Raw genomic sequence first — 24,102 nt, 5'->3', positions numbered from 1 at the left:
GCCACTGTGCCTGGCCTTTTTTTTTTTTTTTTTTTTTTTTTTTTTAATGTAATTTTCCATTTTTGGGGTGGGGGACGGCGGATGAAGTGTTGCTCTGTCGCCAGGCTGGTGTGCAAGGGTGCGACCTTGGCTCACTGTAACCTCCGCCTCCTGGGTTTAGGTGATTCTCCTGCCTCAGCCTCTGGAGTAGCTGGGACTACAGGTGCATGCCACCACACCCAGCTAAGTTTTGTATTTTTAGTAGAGACAAGGTTTCACTATGCTGGCCAGGATGGTCTCGATCTTTTGACCTTGTGATCTGCCTGCCTCGGCCTCCCAGTGTGCTGGAATTTCAGGCATGAGCCACCTCGCCCATCCTGTTTTTTGCTTTTTATAACATAGGGTTCCTTTCAGCAGTATATAAAGATCTATATCATTCTTTTTATGGTTGCATATTATTCTATTAGATATGTATACCATAATTTATCTAACATCCCTCACCTCCCTATGAAGAACATTCAGGTTTAAGTTTTTTCCATACTTCTTATTAAAATAATTGTGGTCATGTATATATAGCTATGCAGTATTTAAATATATCTGTGGGACGCATTCCTAGAAGTTACGTCTTTAATATCAGTAAATATATTTTATTGTTTTGCTAGTATAACAGGAATTTTTCCCTACTCCTTTAGAAAGAAGCCTAAGAAGAGAGAAAATGGGATTGGATGTAGAAGATCAATGCGATTACTAAAAGCTGATCCTTCAGGAGTTTTATTACCAGCAACTCCAGCACCACCGGCATTAGTAGCAGATGAAACTGTAAGAAAATGTGCAAATACAGTATTTTACTTAATAAAATACTGAAAATTTGAAGTGTTGAAACTAGACTAAAAGTTCATTAGATTATGTTTAATTTTATATTTCATTCTTGAGTTTTTTTTTTTTTTTTTTTTTTTTTTTTTTTTTTTTTTTTTTTTTTTTGAGATGGAGTCTTGCTCTGTTGCCCAGGCTGGAGTACAGTGGCATGGAACCCCCTCCTCCCAGGTTCAAGTGATTCTTCTGCCTTAGCCTCCCAAGTATCTGGGATTACAGGCGTGTGCCACTATACCTGGCTGATTTTTTATATGTTTGATAGAGACGGAGTTTCACTATGCTGACCAGGTTGGTCTTGTACTCCTGACCTCACCTGTACTCCTCCTGTACACCTGCCTTGGCCTCCCAAAGTGCTGGTGTTACAGGTGTGAGCCACTGCGCCTGGCCTGTTCAGATTAATGAGTAAGATTTCAAAGTCTGCCGGGCGCGGTGGCTCAAGCCTGTAATCCCAGCACTTTGGGAGGCCGAGGCAGGTGGATCACGAGGTCAAGAGATCAAGACCATCCTGGTCAACATGGTGAAACCCCGTCTCTACTAAAATACAAAAAATTAGCTGGGCATGGTGGCGTATGCCTGTAATCCCAGCTACCCAGGAGGCTGAGGCAGGAGAATTGCCTGAACCCAGGAGGCGGATGTTGCGGTGAGCCGAGATCGCGCCATTGCACTCCAGCCTGGGTAACATGAGTGAAACTCCGTCTCAAAAAAAAAAAAAAGATTTCAAAGTCATAAAGACTGGATTGGATTCTGTATTTCTTTCTGCGGGGCTTACTTGCTGTAGGATTGTGGGTGAGTTCATTAGCCTTTCTTATCATTTCCCCATTTAAAAAATGTCAGCAATAATAGAACCCTCAGTAAATAATGTACAATTTTATGTCAGTTTAAAAAAAAAAAAGAGACCTCCGCTAGGCGCAGTGGTTCATGCCTGTAATCTCAGCACTTTGGGAGGCCGAGGTTGGCAGATCATGAGGTCAGGAGTTTGAGACCAGCCTGTCCAGTATGATGAAACCTGTCTCTACTAAAAAATACAAAAATATTAACTGGATGTGGTGGCGCATACCTGTAGTCCCAGCTACTTGGGTGGCTGAGGCAGGAGAATCACTTGAACCTGGGAGGTGGAGATTGCAATGAGCCAAGAACACACCACTGCATTCCAGCCTGGGCGACAGTAAGACCCTGTGTCAAAAAAAAAAAAAAAAAAAAAAAAAAACCTCTAAAGAGCTATTGTGAGCATAAATGAAATCATATCTGTAAAGTTTCTCACATTGTATTAAGGTCTTAGTAATCAATAAACTAGTTATTAATGTTAATTTTAGTGAGTAGCATTTTATTTAGCAAACTTATTGTCTAAGATTTTTTTTTTATTCAAGAACACCTATTTTTTAATACTTTAAGTATTGTAAATAGGAGAGTGGCGCTAATTAGGCTGGTGCTTTGGGAGCAAATTGCAAATCTAGGTGTTACGGGAAGCAGCATAGAAGAATAGCTTTCACGTGTTTTTGAAGCCTCAGCCCACCAGAAATATATTTATGGCCAGGTATAGTGGCTCATGCTTGTAATCCCAGCACTTTGGGAGGCTGAGGCAGGACAGTCGCTTGAGCCCAGGAGCTTGAGACCAGCCTAGCCAACATAAAGAGACGCTGTCCTTACAAAAAATACAAAAATTAGCTGGGTGTGGTGGCATGTGCCTATAGTCCCAGATCCTCAGGAGGCTGAGGTGAGAGCATCATGTTGTTTAGGCTGGTCTCAAACTCCTGGCCTCCAGAGATTTGCCCACCTTGGCCTCCCAAAGTGCTGGGATTACAGGCGTGAGCCACCACACCTGGCTGGTATTTCTATTTTATTCTCATTCACTGAAACAAATTGCTAGTTGTGACATATTAACATGATTTCTCACCCATTTATGCGTTACAAACTGTGTTTAAAAAAATACTACCCCCCCCCCCAAAAAAAAAGAAAAAAATATTATCCCTTCCCACACAGTGGGAGCTCCCTCCAGGATTTCCCCTCTGGAATTCCCTTCCACACTTTTCGTGGAAGGCTTTCTCTTCTTCTCCTTTCCGTCTCTTTCTACCTAAATAAAATCACCTTTCTGCAACAACAACAGCAACAACAAACTACTAATGTAGGTATAATACTGAATAATGAGTTAAGATAATCTGAGTCAATTCTCAGCTTCTTTAGTTATTGGCTCTGTGACTTCGGGCAAGTTAACTTCCCTAAGTTTGAATTCGGTGTCTTTAAAATGTGATACGTTGGCCGGGCGCGGTGGCTCACGCTTATAATCCCAGCACTTTGGGAGGCCAAGGCGAGTGGATCACGAGGTGAAGAGATCGAGACCATCCTGGTCAACAAGGTGAAACCCTGTCTCTACTAAAAATAGAAAAATTAGCTGAGCATGGTAGCGTGCGCCTGTAGTCCCAGCTACTTGGGAGGCTGAGGCAGGAGAATTGCTTGAACCCAGGAGGCGGAGGTTGCGGCGAGCTGAGATCGTGCCATTGCACTCCAGCCTGGGTAACAAGAGCGAAACTCCATCTCAAAAAAAAAAAAAATTAATTAATTAATTAAAATAAAATGTGATACCTCATTCACTAGGTTGTTGAGAGGATTTAATGAGATAATACATGTTATTATTACTTTATAGTGTACCTGGTATTCATTTATTGAAGAAATATTTTGAATATCCATGATATGCCACCATTAATTGCTGATGTAGAAAGTGAAGTTGTAGAAAAACAGACAAATACCTTTGTCCTTCTGTGTTTACATTCTAGGGCAGGGAGACAAACCAAAAACTTTTTATTTTTTATAACAGCCTTTGTTACCTCCTGGGCCTTTAGAAATGACTTCTGAAAATCAAGATGACAACAGTGAAGGATTTAAAGGATTTCTGCGGACATGGGCAGGAATGAGCAAGGTATCACTTTGGAAGGAAGGCTAATAGCCTTTAGAATCATCTGTTAAGGACATATATATATATATATGTATTAACTTAGTACTTGATCTCTCTCAATGTTTCAGCCAAGTAGTAAGAACACTGAGAAGGAGTTATCTAGCATTAAAAGGTAAGTTGAAATTCCTTGTGTTTCTTTTATATTTTTTGAGATGTTTGAATTATAAAGACTATACATCATTACAGGGAATTTTGAAAGTGAGATGTTTTGTATATTTCCTCTCAAGTGTTGCCCTATGCAACACCACTAGGATATAAGCTTCATGAGGGCAAAAATTTTATCTCAATAACCAGAAAAGTGCCTGGCACATAAATATATGTTCAGTGTTGAATAAATGAGTGAATCAATTTTTACTTCATGTTCTAATGTATATACAATTTTGTGTTACACTTCTTTTTTTTTTTTTTTTTTTTTTGAGACGGAGTTTCACTCATGTTACCCAGGCTGGAGTGCAATGGCGCGATCTCGGCTCACCACAACCTCCGCCTCCTGGGTTCAGGCAATTCTCCTGCCTCAGCCTCCTGAGTAGCTGGGATTACAGGCACGCACCACCATGCCCAGCTAACTTTTTGTATTTTAGTAGAGACGGGGTTTCACCATTTTGACCAGGATGGTCTCGATCTCTTGACCTCGTGATCCACCCGCCTCGGCCTCCCAAAGTGCTGGGATTACAGGCTTGAGCCACTGCGCCCGGCCCTATACTTCTTTTTTTTTTTTAAAAGACAAGATCTCCCTCTGTTGCTTAGGCTGCAGTGCAGTGGCACAATCTTGGCTCACTGGAACCTCTGCTTCCTGGGCCCAAGTGATCCTTCCGCCTCAGCCTCCCAAGTATCTTGGACTACAGGCATGCACCATCATACTTCACTAACTTTTACATTTGTAGAGATGAGATTTTGCCATGTTGCACAGGCTGGTCTTAAACACCTGGGCTCAAATGAGTCATCTGCCTTGGACTCCCAAAGTGCTGGGATTATAGGTGTGAGCCACTGTGCCTGGCCCACATTAATGCTTTTTTCATTTGTGGTTGCATGTTACTAGAGTCTTTTTTTTTTTTTTCTTTTGAATTTGAGGAGTCTTGCACTGTTGCCCAGGCTGGAGTGCAATGGCACTGTCTCGGCTCACTGCAACCTCTGCCTCCCGGGTTCACGTGATTCTCCTGCCCCAGCCTCCTGAGAAGCTGGGATTATAGGTACACACTACCACACCCAGCTAATTTTTTTGTATTTTTGGTAGAGATGGAGTTTCACTATGTTGGCCAGACTGGTTTCAAACTCTTGACCTTGTGATCTGCCCACCTTGGCATCTGAAAGTGCTGGGATTACAAGCATGAGCCACTGTGCCCAGCCTGCATATTGCTAGAGTCTTTAAACTTATTGAATGATTATAAAATAGTCCATTGAGTAGAAGGAATTTACTTTTCCTCCTACCTGCCTGGTATTTGCAGTTGCTTTCTATTTAGTCCTGTGTATTTGTGTATGTGTTGTTGAAGTGTATGGATATAATAGTGGATTATTTCTTTAGGTTAGATTTCCACAAGTGAAATTAATGCATCAAGTATTATGAACATTTTTATGGCTTTTAGTACACATTGCCAAATTGTTTCTAAAAAGTCTTTTTTTCTTTGATCTGAAAATTTTATATGAACTTACTCTTCCTCTAGCAATATGTGTTAGTATGTGTATTTAACTTCAGCCTACCAGTTTTTGGTGTTATTAAAATTATCAAGGTTAATTTAAAAAGTGAAACATAGTATTGCTTGATTTGATTTCCTTGGTTACCAGGAGATTGAATAGTTTCCCGTATTTATTTACTGGTTATGGTTTTTCTTTTGAATCATCTTTTACTTATTTTGACTATTGAGATTGGTTTTACTTATAAAATTTAACTTTCTAATTTTCTTAGCTACAAAGCCAATTTAAATGGCATGGTCATTAGTGAAGATACTGTTTACAAAGTTACCACAGGCCCAATATTCTCTATGGCTCTCCACCCATCAGAAACTAGAACTTTGGTAGCAGTTGGGGCCAAATTTGGGCAAGTTGGACTTTGCGATTTGGTAAGTTATTATTTTTTGAAGATATTATAGTTTGAGTAAAGCAAATAGCCTTTAAGAGAATAAGCCAGAGCAATGTGTTTATAAATGTTGTGTGAGACTTATAGTTTTGCATTTTATGATGCTTTATGATTCTAAATTTTAGAAATCTAGAGGAATTTAAATTTGCTTTATAGAACTTTAATATTTTTAGCTTGAATATCATTAACCATCTGGGCATAAATTAACTGCCAGCAAACTTTATTACACTTTAGATGTATATGTGAAAAGATCACACATAGTTCTTAGTTTTCTAGTTGTGTTTAAAATATTGTCTGCTATGGTCTGAATTTTTCCCCCCCAAATTCATATGTTGAAAAACGAATCCCTGTGATATTAGGAGATAGGACCTTTGGGAGGGGATAAGGTCATGAATGAGATTAGTGCCCTTAAAAAAAAAACCCACTAGAGACCACTGCCCCTTATATCATATGAGGACACAGCTAGAAGGCATCAACTATGAACCAGAAAGTGGCCAGACGTTGAATCAGCTGGAATCTTGACCTCGGTCTTCCTAGTCACCAGGACCGTGAGAAATAAATTGCTGCTGTTTATAAGCACTCAGTTTATGGTACGTTGTTTTAGCAGCCCAAATGGACTAAGACACAGTTTCTAAGCTGTATGAAAATATCTTCCCAGGGACCTGCTTTGGGATGATTCCAGTCATCTTTGATGAGCCAGAAATAGATATTGAATTGCATTCATTGTGCATATAATTCATAAGGAAGTGCTGTCTGTTGTTAATTGAGAAAAGTCAAGTTAATGTTCTCTGAATTTATTTTTTTATTGGGGAAGAAAACCAAAGACATGAAAAATGCCATAAGGACAATTAATGATGAAACAGTGGTGCCTTGAAGTTGGTTGGGGTTTGTAAACAAAATTTGCAAGTTGGAAGACAGAGATAGAAACCAAGTTCTCTCTTATTTTGGGATCATAGATTCTCCCTTATTTTGATAAGATGTGAGTGGGGGTAGGAGGTGATAGGATTTAGCAAAGACAACTGAAGCAAAAAAGTGGGAAGAAGATCAGAATAGTATATTTTAGAAGCCGAGGTAAGAGTTTCAAGGATGCAAGGTTGGCAGAGCCTTTTGCAGAGAAGTTAAAAGAATGGAGAAAAGGCCATTGGTTATGAAAATAGGGTACCATTTGTTGAGAGAATAGCTTTGACAATGAGTTAAGTAAGGAACAGGGGCTTTTGGAGATTAAGAAAGTATGGGGTAATGGAAGAACTGGAAGCAATGAGATAGAGACTACTGTTTTTTTTTTGTTTTGTTTTTTTTTGAGACATGATCCCACTCTGTTGCCTAGTCTGGAGGGCAGTAGCATGATCATAGCTCACTGCAGCCTCAGCCTCCCAGGCTCAAGTGATCTTCCACTTCAGCTTCCTGAGTAGCTGGGATTACAGTGATGTGCCACCATGCCTGGCTAATTTTTTTATTTTTTGTAGAGACAGGGGTGTCACTATATTGCCTAGGCTGATCTAGAACTCCTGAGCTCAAGCATTCTACCTGCTTCAGCCTCACAAAGTGCTGGGATTACAGGTGTGAGCCACTGCACCCATCTGAGAATACTTTTTTTTTTCTTTTTTTGAAATGGAGTTTTGCTCTTGTCGCCCAGGCTGGAGTACAGTGGCTTGATTTTAGCTCACTGCAACCTCCACTTCCCAGGTTCAAGCATTTCTCCTGCCTCAGCCTCCTTAGCAGCTGGGACTACAGGCACTTGCCACCACACCCAGCTAATTTTTGTATTTTTAGTAGAGACGGAATTTCACCGTTTTGGCTGGGCTGGTCTGACCTTGTGATCCACCTCCCTTGGCCTCTCAAAGGGCTTGGATTACAGACATGAGCCACCGTGCCAAGCCCTGAGACTACTTTTTGAAGAATTTTGAGAAGGAAAAATTGCAAATTAGCATGATTAAGTGAAGATATTTTTTGGATGAGTTAATCTGTATAGAATTTAAGACTTATGTAAAAATCCTTTTTTCTTTCTTTATTTTTAAGATGGAGTCTCACTTTGTCACCCAGGCTGGAGTGCAGTGGTGTGATCTTGGCTCATTGCAACCTCCACCTCCTGGTTCAAGCAATTCTCCTGCCTCAGCCTCCCGAGTAGCTGGGATTAACAGGCATGTGCCACCATGCTTGGCTTATTTTTTGTATTTTTAGTAGAGATGGGGCTTTACCATGTTAGCCAGGATGGTCTCCATCTCCTGACCTTATGATCTGCCCACCTTGGCCTGCCAAAGTCCTGGGATTACAGGTGTGAGCCACCGTGCCTGGCCCAAAAATCCTTTTTCTCCTACCTTTCCTGGTGACTCCAAAAATCTGTATTACTAGGTCTCTATAGTCCAGTACCTCCATCCACCTAGTTTTCCAGGATACTTGGCAATCTCGTTAGCAGATTTAGCAAGTCTAAAAGCAGTATCATCTTGCCTATCCTGTGCTCACAATTTCCCATTTTTTTTTTTAAGAAGCTTTATGGAGGTATAATTTATCATACAATCCACCTACTTAAAATGTGAAATTCAGCATTTTCTTTTTTTCTTTTTTTTTGTTTTGAGATGGGAGCCTCGCTCTGTTGCCCAGGCTGGAGTGCTGTGGTACGATCCCAGCTCACTGCAACCTCTGCCTCCTGTGCATCCTGGCACAGGGTGATTCTTGTGCCTCTGCCTCCCGAGTAGCTGGGATTATAGGTGCTTACCGCCACACCTGGCTAATTTTTGTACTTTTTGTAGAGATGAGATTTCTTCATGTTGGCCAGGCTGATCTTGAACTCCTGACCTCAAGTAATCCATCTGCCTTGTCCTCCCCATGCTGGGATTACAGGTGTGAGCCAGCGTGCGCAGCCTCAATGGTTTTTAATAAGTTTACTGAGTTGTTTAACTTTCATAGTCTGGTTCTAGAGCATTTTCATCATTTCTTTCTCTCTCTCTTTTTTTTTTTTTCTGAGAAAGATTTAACCTTGGCATTTTCATCATTTCTATAAGATCCCTGATGCCAGCTGGGCACAGTGGCTCATGCCTGTGATTCCAGCACTTTGGGAAGTTGAGGCAGGAGAATCGCTTAAGCCCTCTAGTTCCAGACCTGCCTAAGTGACATAGTGAGACTCCTGTCTCTACAAAAAAAAAAAAAAAAAAAAAAAAAGGGTGTGGTGGTGTGTGCCTGTAGTCCCAACTACTCAGGAAGCTGAGCTGGGAAGATCATCTGAGCCCAAGGAGATTGAGGCTGCAGTGAGCCACGATTATGCATTCCAGGTTGGATTGACCGAGTGAGACCCTGTCTGCAAAAAAAAAAAAAAATTTTACTTATTGCAATAAGAAAGAAGCAGAACTTAATGTAGTACACTTAAAAACTAGCTACCAAGGAGAGAAATCCTGTAGCAGAGCTAGGAGACAGCATAATTTAGCTTCTGCTCTGCCCTGTGCACAGAATCCATACTGCTAAATGGACCAAATTCTGAGAATTTTCTCCTATATTATTAAAAGTAGAAAGAAGCACATTGTATTCTGATTTTCTCTCTTTTGAATGAGAAATAGGGAAATGGTTGCTGGGAAAAAATAGAGGAAGTAGGGAAGGTGAATAGTAGAACTGATTATCTTCAAAGGAAGTTTTCTTGGCCCATGGGAATGGTAACAGTCGTATGAATCCTGGTATAAAATAATGAACAAGGCCAAGCATGGTGGCTCACACCTGTAATCCCAGCACTTTGGGAGACCGAGGTGGGCAGATGACGAGGTCAAGAGATAGAGACTATCCTGCCCAACATGGTGAAACCCCGTCTCTACTAAAAATACAAAAAGTAGGCGGGCGCCTGTACTCTGGGCTACTCGGGAGGCTGAGGCAGGAGAATCGCTTGAACCTGAGAGGCAGAGGTTGTAGTGACCCAAGATCCTGCCACTGTGCTCCAGCCTGGGTGACAGAGTGAGACTCCATCTAAAAAGAAGAAAAAGGCAGTTAAAGATGATCCAACAAATGGAACAGAAAATATATTCAGACAATTTTCCTGCAATTAAGGCAGAATTGAATTGGCAGTTGAATGTGTACACTGCATTCCAGGAATATGAGAAACTTACTAAATCTTTTTGTTTGTTTTTGAGACAGAATTGCGCTCCATCACGCAGGTTGGAGTGCAGTGGTGAGATCTCAGATCACTGCAACCTCTGCCTCCCGGGTTCAAGAGATTCTCCTGCCTCAGCCTCCTGAGTAGCTGGGACTACAGGTGTGCAGCACCACACCTGGCTAATTTTTGTATTTTTAGTAGAGATGGGGTCTCACCATACTGGCCAGGCTGCTCTCAAACTCCTGACCTCATATCTACCCACCTCGGCCTCCCAAAGTGCTTGGATTACAGGTGTGAGCCCCCACCCTGCCTTTTTTTTTTTTTTTTTTTTTTTTTTTTTTTTTTGCAGAGCCTCACTCTGTCCCCCAGGCTGGAGTGCCGTAGCACAATTCCGCTCACTGCAACTTCTGCCTCCTGGGTGCAAGCAATTCTCCTGTCTCAACATGGTGAAACCCCATCTCCACTAAAAATACAAAAATTAGTCAAGTGTGGTGGTGAGCGCCTATAATCTCAGCTACTCAGGAGGCCTAGGCAGGAGAATTTCTTGAACCCAGGAGGTGGAGGTTGTAGTGAGCTGAGATCATGCCACTGCACTTCAGCCTGGGCGAGAGAGTGAGACTCCATCTCAAAAAAAAAAAAAAAAAAAAAAAAAAAAGGCTGTTGGAGGTAGGATGAGAATAATATTCTCAAATCAGTAATCAGTGGAAATTGTCTAAAATTAACAGTTTAAAAAATAAAAAGCTGCTGGGCATGGTGGCTCACGCCTGTAATCCCAGCACTTTAGGAGGCTGAGGTGGGTGGATCATGAGGTCAAGTATTCAAGACCAGCCTGACCAACATGGTGAAACCCCGTCTCTACTAAAACTACAAAAATTAGCTGGGCATGGTGGCGTGCACCTGTAATCCCAGCTTCTAGGTTGGCTGAGGCAGGAGAATTGCTTGAACCTGGGAGGGAAAGGTTGCAGTGAGCTGAGGCACCATTGTACTCCATCCTGGGTGACAAAACAAAAATCCATCTCAAAAAAAATAAAAAATAAAAAGCATAATGACTACAGTTGCTTCTTGTTTTATACTTTTGTCATTGTAGGAGATAACGTCTCTGTAAATACTTGAAGTTTAAAAATTCCTTTAGCTTCATATTCTTAAATTATTTTGACATCTTTATTTGTACCTATACAGATAGAATGACAGAGAAGAAATTTTACAAAAGGACCATGCGATATGTGCCATTTTAAATTACATTGAATTTGACTATAAAGATGTCTATAATAATACTCAGTATTTTCATGATAATTTTGGCTAATTTTAGATTTGGAAAGTTTTTTTTTCTTTTTGAGAAGGAGTTTTGCTCTTGTTGCCCAGGCTGGAGTGCAGTGGTGTGATCTTGGATCAATGCAGCCTCCACCTCCTGGGTTTAAGCAATTCTCCTGCCTCGGCCTTTCAAGTAGCCAAGATTACAGGCATGCGCCACCATGCCCGGCTAAGTTTTATATTTTTAGTAGAGATGGTGTTTCACTATGTTGGTCAGGCTGGTCTTGAACTGCAGACCTCAGGTGATGCCCCAACCTCGGCCTTGCAAAGTGCTGGGATTACAGGTGTGAGCCATTACACTGGTCCTGGAGTGATTTTTTATTTTTCCTGAGATGGTGTCTCACTCTCTCATTCAGGCTGGAGTGCAGTGGCGCTATCTCGGCTCACTGCAGTCTCCACTTCTCTGGTTCAAGCAGTTCTCTGCTTTAGCCTCCCTAGTAGCTGGGATTACAGTCGCCTGCCACCACCTGCAGCTAATGTTTGTATTTTTAGGAGAGATGAGGTTTCACCATCTTGGCCAGGCCGGTCTTGAACTCCTGACCTTGTGATCCACCTGCCATGGCCTACCAAAGTGCTGGGAATACAGGTGTGAGCCACTGTGCCCGTGGCCTGGAGTGATTTTTTAAAAACATTCATCTTTGTATATTTCTGCATTGTTTGAGTTCTTTATAACAAGAGGAAGGTTTGCTTTTTTAGAAAATAAATGCTTTAAACAAATATGCCAGTAGTTTCTGGTAACAGGAAGAGTATGTGTGATGATAATTTTTTCTCTTTTTTTTTCCCCTTATAAAAATGTTTCATTTAAAATTTAAAAAAAGTGCTTTACCATTTCAGAGTAGAATAAGCCAGATTTGGAGGTGATGCTTTGTCTGATTCATAATATGCCACACAGCATACAAACATAACTTACTTTGATCTGAAAAGTGACTTCTCAGGAGTTGGCAATCCATTATGGAAAGGGAAAAAGTCCTTAGGAGTAGGTATATTAATATGGAAATTCAAATACATGCATTTTAATGGTGTATTTAGAGGACAAAATACGTTTAAAAGTATCGTTTTTGTGCCAGGACCAAATACCTTATGAAAATTATGCTGAGAATGAGTAAATTAATATTACGCAGAAGCCTGCTGCAGAAGCAAAGTGATAAGGTACTGATACTGTTTTGGTTAGCAGTTATACCATATGTGAAATAAAGAGTAGATTTCTCATTTTCTGAGGATTTTATGAACTGACAGTAATATATAAAGTAGTACATTAGTTGCAGAAAGCTGGTCACTTAATATTAATGTGACTTGGTATTGTTGGATTGATAACTAGAAAAAAGTTAATGACAAGATAAAGTTTCTAGTTCTGACTTTCTGAAGGGGAGAGTGGTTACAATTATAGACTAAGAAAAGACAATATAATCCAGTGTAAATTCTTTAATGACATAATAGCATAGCAAAAATCACTACTTTTCACTAGTTTTGTTCTCCCAACTCTCTTCCAGACCCAGCAACCTAAAGAAGATGGAGTTTATGTTTTTCATCCCCATAGTCAGCCAGTTAGCTGTCTTTACTTTTCACCTGCCAATCCGGCCCACATACTGTCACTAAGCTATGATGGCACGTTACGCTGTGGGGATTTTTCCAGGGCTGTTTTTGAAGAGGTAAATGTTAATGTGTTTACATGCTGACCTCAGATGATATTCTGGATTATTTATATTCTGGATTATATTATTATTATTTATGATATTCTGGATTATTTATTATGTCCCATGAATAATTATTATATCAATCATATTGGGAGAAGTGGTATAGCAGAAAGACTTTGAGAAATACACTAAGTTCAAATCCTAGATCATCTATTACTAGTTGTGTGACCTTGACAAGTTGCTTAACCTCTTTGTGCGTCACTTTCCTTGGTTGTGAAATGGGATATAACAGTACTGATCTTATACGGTTGTCATGAGAATTTAATGAGTTTATGCAGATAAAATGCTTAGAACAGAGCCTAGCACATAGTATGTGTGCTTGTTAATTTTTTTTTCCCAAAGCTTTTAAATAAAGTAACTTATTCTTCTGTTTTTAGGCATAAGACTTATATTTAGCTGGGTGTGGTGGCTCATGCTTGTAATCCCAGTACTTTGGGAAGCCAAGGTGGGAGGCTCACTTCAGGCCAGGAGTTCCAGATCAGCTTGGGCAACATGGCTAGACCTTGTCTCTCCCAAAATTAAAAGATATTAGCCGGGTGTGGTGGTGTGTGCCTGTAGTCTCAGCTACTCAGGAGGCTGAGATGGGAAGATCAGTTTTGCCAAGGAGACTAAGGCTGCAGTAAAGCTGTGATTGCACTTCATTGCACTTAAGCCTGGGCGACAGAGTGAGACCCTCTCTCAAAATAAAACATCTTCTACTTAATGTTTAAAACAAACATACCTTTTGAGATGAACTTTCAGATTTGCTTAACTGTATCAGATTGCCTCAATAAGAGAATTATTATAAGTTGAACTTTGTTTTTTATTTTTTTGAGACAAAATTTCACTCTTGTCACCCAGGCTGGAGTGCAGTGGTGCAATCTCGGCTTACTGAAACCTCTGCTTGGCTTACTGCAACCTCCGCTCGGCTCACTGCAACCTCTACCTCCCGGGTTCAAGTGATTCTCCTGCCTCATCCTCCTGAATAGCTGGGATTACAGGCGCCCACCACCACGCCTGGCTAATTTTTGTATTTTGTGTGTGTGTGTGTGTGTGGGGAGATGGAGTCTTGCTCTGTCACCCAGGTTGGAGCGCAGTGCCTTTATTTTGACTCACTGCAACCTCCATCTCCTGGGTTCAAGTAATTCTACTGCCTCAGTTTCTGAAGTAGCTGGGATTATAGACTCGTGCCACCATGCCTGGGTAATTTCTTTTGTATTTTAGTAGAGATGGGGTTTTACCGTGTTGGCCAGGCTGGTCTCAAACTCCTGGCCTCAGGTGACCCGCAAGTGATGGCCTCCCAAAGTGCTGGGATTGCAGGTGTGAGCTACCACACTCAGCCATAAGTTCAACTTAAAAAATATATAGATTTTAGGCCGGGCGCGGTGGCTCAAGCCTGTAATCCCAGCACTTTGGGAGGCCGAGGCGGGTGGATCACGAGGTCAAGAGATCGAGACCATCCTGGTCAACATGGTGAAACCCCATCTCTACTAAAAATACAAAAAATTAGCTGGGCATGGTGGCGTGTGCCTGTAATCCCAGCAACTCAGGAGGCTGAGGCAGGAGAATTGCCTGAACCTGGGAGGTGGAGGTTGCAGTGAGCCGAGATCGTGCCATTGCACTCCAGCCTAGGTAACAAGAGCGAAACTCCGTCTCAAAAAAAAATATCTATCTATCTATCTATCTATATATATAGATTTTAATATTTGTAAAACTTAGGATGAAAATTTAAATGTAGATCTTTATCCTTTATCTTATTTTGAATGGAATTTTAAAAATTTTTAGAGATTGTCAGTTTAAGAGCAATTTGTATGTGATACACAATGCAGAAAACCATATACTCATTACTGAAGTTACTTTGAAGTTACTAATTGATGATCAAGTTTATGCCTTAGTTTTTTTATATAAGCCAGTGCTCAAAATTAACACATTCTGGTATTTTTGCAGTTATTCTAAATATGTATAGATGGCTCATAATTATTACTGTTATTGTTTTGGAGACTGAGTCTCACTCTGTTGCCTAGGCTGGAGTGCAATGGTGTGATCTCCGCTTACTGCAACCTTTGACTCTTGGGTTCAAGCGATTCTCCTGCCTCAGCCTCCTGAGTAGCTAGGATTATAGGGATTACAGGTGCCCACCACCAGGCCTGTAATCCCAGCATTTTGGGAGGCTGAGGAGGGCGGATCACCTGAGCTTAGGAATTTGAGACCAGCCTGACCAACACAGGGAAACCCCATCTTTACTAACAATACAAAAATTCACTTGGCGTGGTAGTGTGCATCTGTTGTCCCAGCTATTCGGGAGTCTGAGGCATGAGAATTGTTTGAACCTCGGAGGTGGAGGCTGCAGTAAGCCGAGATTGTGTCACTGTAGTCCAGTCTGGGTGACAGAGGGAGACACTCAAAAAAGAGAAATATGTTACATACGATACAATTTACCATTTTAGGTGTATAGTTCATTCAGTTTTGGTGAATTGCATGCACCTACATAACCATCATAATCAAGATACGGAGCCAGGTGCCTTGGCTCACACCTGTAATCCCAGCACTTTGGGAGGCTGAGGCAGGTGGATCACTTGAGGTCAGGAGTTTGAGACCAACATGGCGAAACCCCATCTCTACTGAAAAAAAAAAAAATACAAAAATTGGCCATGCATGGGGGTTCCTGCCTGTAATCCTAGCTATCCAGAGGCTAGGGCAGGGAGAATCGCTTGAACCCAGGAGGTGGAGGTTGCAGTGAGCCAAGATTGCATCACTGCACTCCAGCCTGAGTGACAGAGTGAGACTTTGTCTCAAAATATATGTGTGTGTGTGTGTGTGTGTGTGTGTGTGTATAAAATTTCCATGTCCCCCAAAATTTCGTCATGACCTTTTGTAGTCATTCTCCTTCCACTGCCTGCAATCCCTGGCAACCACTAATGTGATTACTGTCCCTATAATTTTGTCTTTTCCTGAATGTCAAGCAATTGCAATTATATGTAGCCTTTTTTTCCTGGCTTCCTTTACCTAGTGTAACACTTTTAAGATTAGTTCATGCTGTTGCATATATTCGAAATTTGTTCCTGATTCTACTGACTGAACAGTTACCTTATGCTAGGCACTATCTTGAGTGTGCTTTATATACATCAAGTTTATAACACCTTAGAAAATGAGTAATGTGCATTTAACAGGTGAAAAATTGAGGCAAAGAGAGGTTTATGAGGTTGCTCAAGGACGTAGATGGCAGAACAAGAATTTACACTAGGGTTTGTCTGACTCCAAAGCCCCTGCTCTTAACAATGTAAATATACTGAGTATGTGAAGTTTTATTTGTATATATTGATCTTTTTGGCGGGCTTGGGGGTTGCGTTGCCTCTAGTATATTAATTTGTTATTCTTAGTTAATAATACTTGTTATTTGAACTAACAATCAGCAATTCATGATTCAACAATAAGAATTGTGGTCGTCCTCTCTTAGATGATAGAAAGATTTATTTTTTTGTTCTTTATATGTATGAGTCCTAAACCCAAAGTGATTGCATTGTGGATTACATGTGATTAAAAACTTAATAACATGCTCATGATAAAATATTTACAGTAAATCAGATAATGAAAGTAAATCTGCCTTTCATTCCCATTATTCACAAGTAACCATTGTTTCATATCTTGAGTATGCTTTCAGAAAGTGCACTTATGCTTACAAGCATATAGTTATACTTTTTTTTTTTTTTTTTTTTTTTTTTTGAGACAGAGTCTCCCTCTTTCACCAGGAGGCAGGCTGGAGTGCAGTGGCACGATCTCGGCTCACTGCAACCTCTGCCTCCTAGCTTCAGGCAATTCTCCTGCCTGAGTCTCCTGAGTAGCTGGAACTACAGACATGCGCCACCACATCGAGATAATTTTTGTATTTTAGTTAGAGACGGGGTTTCACTGTGTTGGCCAGGATGGTCTTGGTCTCTTGACGTCATGATCCACCTGCCTTGGCCTCCCAAAGTGGTGAGATTACAGGTGTGAACCACCGCACATGGCCTAGTTATACATTTTTTTCTCTTCTTCTTTATACTAATGGATTCATACTAATATGCATAGCCTTTTGCAACTCTTTTCACTTAGTAGTATATCTTGGACAGTTAATAATATAAAACTACCTTATTCTTTTTAGCATTGCATGGTATTTCAAAGCAGAGATGGACCATCATTTATTTAACCAGATCTCTCTTGGTGGATATTTAAGTTGCTTCTTCTTATAAGCAGTCTTGCAGCAGGCATTGTTATAGGTCTTAGTAAAATTACTGAGTCAAAAAGTATAAGCATTAAACATTTTGATAGATGTAGCCTGATTAACTGTCAAAAATATATATATTTACTCTTCTACTAAGAGTAGGTAAGCATTCAGCTGTGCATCTTGGACTTGGTTGGCAAAGTTACCTTGCATATTAGGATTAATATTAATTTCTGTTGGGTAGAATTCTGATTCAGTTATTTTCCTGTTAAGTTGTGAAGGGTAGATATGGAACTGAGGTTTATTGGGTTTGAGAAATTTCGGATGTAGCCCTGACATGGGTAGATGGGCCATTTAATTTATAGGCAAGTCTCAGAGCTGATCAGTGCCTTTCTTTCTTTCTTTTTTTTTTTTTTAATTTTCAGGTAGATGGAATAAGTTCTAATGTTCAGTAGCAGAGGTAGGGTAACTATAGTTAAAAACAGTGTATTGTATATTTTAAAATAGCCAGAAGAGAGGACTTGAAATGATCCCAACACATAAAAATGACAAATATTCAAAGTGGTGGATATCCTAAATACCCTGATTGTGTTTCCATTGTGTCCTGTGCATATGATGGGGATGATGGGAGAATAAATGAGGTTATTTGAGTAAAGTGTTTTATAACCCTTTACCAAAGAATTTATGCTCTGGTTTTCTTTACAAGAGGAATGTGATACAAGCTGATTGGTACTTATATTCTTAGGTGTATAGAAATGAAAGAAGTAGCTTTTCCTCCTTCGACTTCTTGGCAGAAGATGCCTCCACTTTAATAGTAGGACACTGGGATGGAAAGATGTCACTGGTGGATAGACGGACACCTGGAACTTCTTATGAGAAACTTATCGGTTCTTCTATGGGAAAAATAAGAACTGTTCATGTCCACCCAGTGCATAGACAGTATTTTATCACTGCCGGATTGAGGTATGGTCTTTATAAGGCTTTATGACGTAGACCTTTCAATGTCACGATTACCTGGTTTAGTTTGGTTGTCAGAGATACCTGACTTTTGTAATACCCAAAGGCCAAGTACTTTCCCTTTCTGTACTGATTGAAACTTTTTTGAGTGATTTTTTTTTTTTTTTGGAAAAGGAGAAAATCTTTTAGATTTAATGAATAGTGAAAATACTGAAAGAAATTTTTGTTTTCCTTGGCATTACATGCATTTACTTTTAATCGTATGAGAAGAAAATTTAAATTTTAAGGAAAAATAAGTTGTATGTGTGTTAACTTTTTTCTTGGAAGGATTGAAAAACCAGTTAGAAACTTGATGGCTGGGCGTGGTGGCTCATGCTTATAATCTCAGCACTTTGGGAGGCTGAGGCAAGCAGATCCCTTGAGGTCAGGAGTTCAAGACCAGCCTGGCCACTATGGTGAGACCCTATCCCTACTAAAAATACAAAAATTAGCCAGATGTGGTGGTGCACACCTATAATCCCAAGCCACTGAGGAGGCTGAGACAGCAGAATCACTTGAACAAGGGAGGCGAAAGTTGGAGTAAGCCAAGATCGCACCACTGTACTCCAGTCCGGATGACCGAGCGAGACTGTGTCTCAAAAAAACGAAATAAAACAAAACTGGTCTTTCTGTACACACTGGTTACCTGTATCTACTATAGTTTTGGGATGTGTCTAGTATTTTACTTGTTATCTATACCGCTTTTGGGAAAATTACAGATTATTAGAGGTTTCTGTCTTAAATGTTCTTCAGTATAGCAAGTATGTGAGTGTCTAACTTATCTTTAGTCCTGTTGTAGAGTCTCGTTACATCTGCTATGGCAACACTGATCATTGTTTCTGCCATTACAGGGATATTCATATTTATGATGCAAGGCACCTGAATTGCAGGGGAAGTCAGCCTTTGATTTCTTTGACTGAACATACAAAGAGCATCGCTTCTGCCTATTTTTCACCTCTTACTGGTAACAGAGTGGTGACCACATGTGCTGATTGTAATCTGAGGTAAATTGGGAAGGCAGAAATATGTTTTTAAGGAATCTGAGGAGTCTGTAACTACTGTGTTAGTCAAAAGTTTTATTTACTGCTGTTCCTATTAAATTGCTAGTGTTATTGTTTTGTAGTCATATCTTGGTTCCCAAAGACCAGTGACCTGTATTTAATGGCTTTTCAGCAGTTCTTGAAATTTCCTTGAGACTGGCAAAGGTCCATACCTACCCTGGGGGGTTTATGGTCACATTTCCCTTTTAGCACTGAAGAATCCCAGAAACCAGGCTATGTAGCATTCTGAAAAGGAGATAATTTTAGCATACTTTGGGGTCAGTGGGATTTATTCCACACGTGAAGTGCTGAATGGAAATTGCAGAGCCCCCGACATTGGGCAGACAGAAAATAGCAAAAACTGGGATGCTATACAAACTGTTGGTTGGATATGGTTTTATAGTTCTAGGGTTTTAGCTTTAATACCTTTCTATAGCTACTGCCTAAAAATGGATTTAAAGTGTAATATAAACCAATTGAACAGAAAACAGTGTCAGTGAAGATATCAGGAACATTAGTGTAGTCACAAAGGAAAATTATTTTGTCATCTTTTAGAATCCCCGATTTTGCTTAAAATTGCAAGCACTTCTCAGTTTGAAGGTTTTTACCTTAAGTGATTTTGGAATTCATATATTACTCCAGAATGGCACCCAATTTCTGTTTAAACCCATGTATTGGGAAGAGCATGGTCTGCAGTGTGTGACAGGCGTCCAGTTAGTTTCTAGCAAAGTCTGTATTACCAGATGGTGCAGAAAGAGAGTCACCAGGAATGGTAGGCCAGCATCTCCTTTCCACTCGCAGTTTTCTTTGTCTCAAGGGCTTCCTGTTCTGTTCCTGTTCATTTACACTGCAGTTTACTCTTGTTACATTAACCGTTAGTGGTTTAACTTTCTACTAATCTATTTAGGCCATAAGCTCTAGTGCCTAGAAACCACATAGAAAAGCTAGGCACAAGGAGAAGAGAAGAAGTTGGACATGCTTTTAGTTTTCTTTTTTCTTTTCGTTTTTTTTTTTTTAATACGGGGTTTCACCATGTTGGCCAGGATGGTCTCGATTTCTTGATCTCGTGATCCGCCTGCCTCAGCCTCCCAAAGTGCTGAGATTACAGGTGTGAGCCACTGCGCGCGGTGCGTTTGGTTTTCTTTTGCTGAGGTGCTCAGTGGAGGCTTTTAGACTCCTCTCCAACTGCCGTATAAAAACTGCTCATGCCTATAATCCTAGCATTTCTGATGTGAGAGGATCAGTTGAGCCCAGGAGTTCAAGACCCGCCTGGGCAACATAGGGAGACCTTGTCTCTACAGAAAAAAATTAGCCAGATGTGGTAATGTGTGCTTATAGTCCTAACTACCTGGGAGGCTGAGGTGGGAGGATCACGTGAGCCTGGAAGGTTAAGGCTTCAGTGAGCTGTGACAGCGCCATTGCACTTCAGCCAGGGCATCACAATGAGACGCTGTCTCTTGAAAAACCAAAACGCAACTCCTCTCCTTGGTTGCTGGCTGGTCTTAGTCTGGCAATGACACTATCAGGCCTTCAACTGGTAAGTCTCAGGGAGACTGCTGTTGATACATGGATGTACTTTTAGGTAATTTGTACATTTTCAGATCACATCCTTTATGTCCCATATTATTGTGAATTGTGAATGTAGTTTGACAGTTCAAATTGTCACTTTAGAATGTGCATTTTAAGTTTGGAGTAATAGTGTTTAAATAAATTATTGCTATTTATCATTTATCATTCATTTTTTTTTTTTCAGACAGGATCTTTTTGTTGCCCAGACTGGAGTGCAGTGGCATAATCATGGCTCACTGCAATCCTGACCTGCTGGGCTCCAGCAATCCTACTGCCTCAGCTTCCCAAGTAGCTGGGACTACAGGCATTTGCCTAGCTATATATATATATATATATATATATATATATATGTATGTATGTATGTATTCATTTTTTATAGAGATGAGGTCTCGCTATATTGCCCAGGCTGGTCTCAAACTCCTGGCCTGAAGTGATCCTCCCACCTTGGCCTCAAAATGCTGAGATTACAGGTGTGAGCCACCACACCCAGCCAAATGATTTCTACACTAAACTATAAGCACTGACTGACTTTATAGTACATCTTTAACTTTTGTTTAGTATCTTGGCCAAGATTTGTTAGAGCCTGATCCTATTCTTTTTTTTTTTTTTTAAAGACAGGTTGTGCTCATAGCTTGGTGTAACCTCAAACTCCTGGGCTTAAGCGATCTACTTGCCTCAGCCTCCTGAGTAGCTCGGACTACAGGCATGTGCCCCACGCCCAGCTAATTTTTAATTTTTTTGTACAGATGGGTCTCACTGTGTTGCCTAGGCTGGTCTCAAACTCCTGGCCTCAGATGATCCTCCTGTGGATTATAGGCATGAGTCTCTAAACCTGGTCTAATCCTACATATTTTTAAATGACAGTTACATATTTCATACCATGAACTAATGAGAAGCTTGTTAAATACACTGATATTTGTTTTGTAAAGTTTTTAAGAAACAAAAGAATGTCTTACTCTCTTCTTTATTTTGCAGAATTTTTGACAGCAGCTGTATATCTTCTAACATTCCTCTCCTCACCACCATCAGGTAGGCTTCTATATGTTTGTTGCAGTGCATACGTTAGACATCTGATTGTCAAAGAGATGTAATAGTCCTGATTTTTGCCTACAAACATATACTGTGTAGGTGTCCCAGTTTTCTAGTTCCTATCCAGAAGGGTTCTTACTTCCAGGTTCCCTGTGTCTGTAGAGGTTCAGTCTCTTTTAGTCAGTAGCTGTTCTCTTCTGGTGGGAGATTATTTTTAGTTAAGGTTAATGACTTTATTCTGACCTGAATTACTCATGCTATCTTATTTAAGAAGACTATAGCTACTCTCTTGCTGATGAGGCTGTCTGAAGTTCTGTTTATTTGTGTCTGTTTATTCCGAACATAGAGGGCTTCCCCATCTTCTCACTTCATTTCTTTGATTATACTCTAGTGTTAACTACTTTGAATGTGTGTATTTTACATCAAACTTTACTCAATGCTGTCTTCTAGATATCCCTCTTTGTCAGTATTTACGAAGTTGGGAATAGAGTGTGTGATATATGTTGGTTGTTGTTTCATGAGTTTTATACTCTATAGAGGCTATATTTAAGTATGTTGATTTTCTTTTTCAGAATTGTTTCCTTCTTTTCCTTTTTCAAACATTTTGTTCATCAGTTTTTTTTTTTTCCGGGTCCACAATTTTTTGTGGGAAAGAGTAGAATAAAGAGTTTGATCTGTAACTGACTGTGAACAGTTAATTGAGATAACTTAGTACCTTTGGACCAGCCTCAGCTTTTTAAAATTCCACAAGTGAGGTCATATGGTATTTGTCTTTCTGTGCTCGGTTGATTTTATTTAACAGAATGTCTCCATGTTTATCTGTGACAGGATTTTCTTGTTTTAAGTGGGATAATATTCCAATATGTGTGTTTTTAAAGACATAGTCTCATTTCGTAGCCCAAGCTGGAGTACGGTGGCATGATTTCAGCTCACTGCAACCTCCGCCTCCTGGGTTCAAGTGATTCTCATGCCTCAGCCTCCCAAGAAGTTGGGATTACAGGTGCATGCCACCCCACCTGGCTAACTTTTGTATTTTTAGTAGAGACGAGGTTTCTCTATGTTGGTCAGGCTGATCTCGAACTTTTGATCTCAAGCGATCCACCCACCTTGGCCTCTAAAAGTGCTGGGATTACAGGTGTGAGACACTGAGCCCAGCTTGTTTTATTTTTATTTTATTTATTTATATATTTATTTTGAGACAGAGTCTCACTCTGTCGCCCAGGCTGGAGTGCACTGGCGTGATCTGTGCTCATTGCAGCCTCCACCTCCCAGGTTCAATTGATTCTCCTGCCTCAGATCCTGAGTAGCTGAGATTATAGGCACACGCCACTATGCCCAGCTAATTTTTGTATTTTTTTTTTAGTAGAGACGTTTCATCATGTTGGCCAGGCTGGTTTTGAACTCCTGGCCTCAAGTGATCCACCCGCCTTGCCCTCCCAAAGTGCTGGGATTATAGGCATGAGCCAATGCACCCAGTCTTATTTTTTAATTGACTAATAAAATTGTATATATTTATCACGTATAACATGTTGTTTTGAAATATATACACTGTGGAATGGCTAAATCAAGCTAGTTAACGTGTATTACCTCACGTGCTTACCATTATTTCGTGGTGAAAACACTTAAAATCTGTCAGCAATCTTCAATAATATAGTACATTGTTATTAACTATAGCCATCCTGATGTACAATAGATCTTGAATGTATTCCTCCTATTAATTGAAATTTCATATTCTTTGACTGACATTTCCCCAACCCTTCCGCTGTCTGCCAACCAGCCTGTTAACCACTCTCTCTTTTTTTTTTTTATAAGACGGGGTTTCACCATGTTGGTCAGGATGGTCTCGATCTCCTGACTTTGTGATCTGCCCACTTTGGCCTCCCAAAGTGCTGGGATTACAGGCGTGAGCCACAGCGCCCGGCCCCACTCTCTCTTTTTTTTAAAATAAGGGACAGGGTCTTGCTCTGTTGCTCAGTATGGAGTACTGTGGCATGATCATGGCTCACTGCAGCTTCAGTTTTCTGGACGCAAGCAGCCTTCCTGCCTTAGCCTCCCAAGTAGCTGGGACTACAGGCACACAACCATGCCCTGCTAATTTTAAAAATGTTTTTGTAGAGATGGGATCTTGCTGTTGCCCAGGCTAGTCTGGAACTCCTTGCCTCAACTGATCCTCCCACGTGGGCCTCCTGAAGTGTTGACATTACAGGCATGAGCCATCATGTCTGGCCTTACAACTTTGTTATTTTTTATTATTTTTTAGAGTAGTCAAGTGCAGTAGTGAGAAGGTGGGAAAGAGTAGAATAAAGAGTTTGATCTGTAACTGACTGTGAAC

General features: G+C 40.5%; 1 protein-coding gene across 3 annotated transcripts in view; it reads left to right on the top strand.

Annotated features, from left to right (window-relative positions):
- WDR76 (WD repeat domain 76) overlaps nt 1–24,102 on the top strand; it is a 40,479-nt gene that overhangs the window by 10,588 nt on the left and 5,789 nt on the right. For 2 of the 3 annotated variants that reach the window (XM_032297632.1, XM_032297633.1), the window contains exons 5-12: nt 672–798; nt 3,665–3,766; nt 3,871–3,914; nt 5,706–5,859; nt 12,753–12,911; nt 17,882–18,099; nt 18,984–19,136; nt 21,717–21,770. In XM_032297632.1, coding sequence (XP_032153523.1) covers nt 672–798; nt 3,665–3,766; nt 3,871–3,914; nt 5,706–5,859; nt 12,753–12,911; nt 17,882–18,099; nt 18,984–19,136; nt 21,717–21,770 — 1,011 coding nt within the window. The remainder of the gene's footprint in view (nt 1–671; nt 799–3,664; nt 3,767–3,870; nt 3,915–5,705; nt 5,860–12,752; nt 12,912–17,881; nt 18,100–18,983; nt 19,137–21,716; nt 21,771–24,102) is intronic. The other variant, XM_032297634.1, reaches the window with a different exon arrangement.

The sequence above is a fragment of the Sapajus apella genome, unplaced genomic scaffold, assembly GCF_009761245.1.
Source record: "Sapajus apella isolate SASKATOON/1434 unplaced genomic scaffold, GSC_monkey_1.0 scaffold37, whole genome shotgun sequence".
In the NCBI taxonomy this organism is placed as follows: Eukaryota; Metazoa; Chordata; class Mammalia; order Primates; family Cebidae; genus Sapajus; species Sapajus apella.
This window is presented reverse-complemented; position numbering and strand designations above follow the sequence as displayed.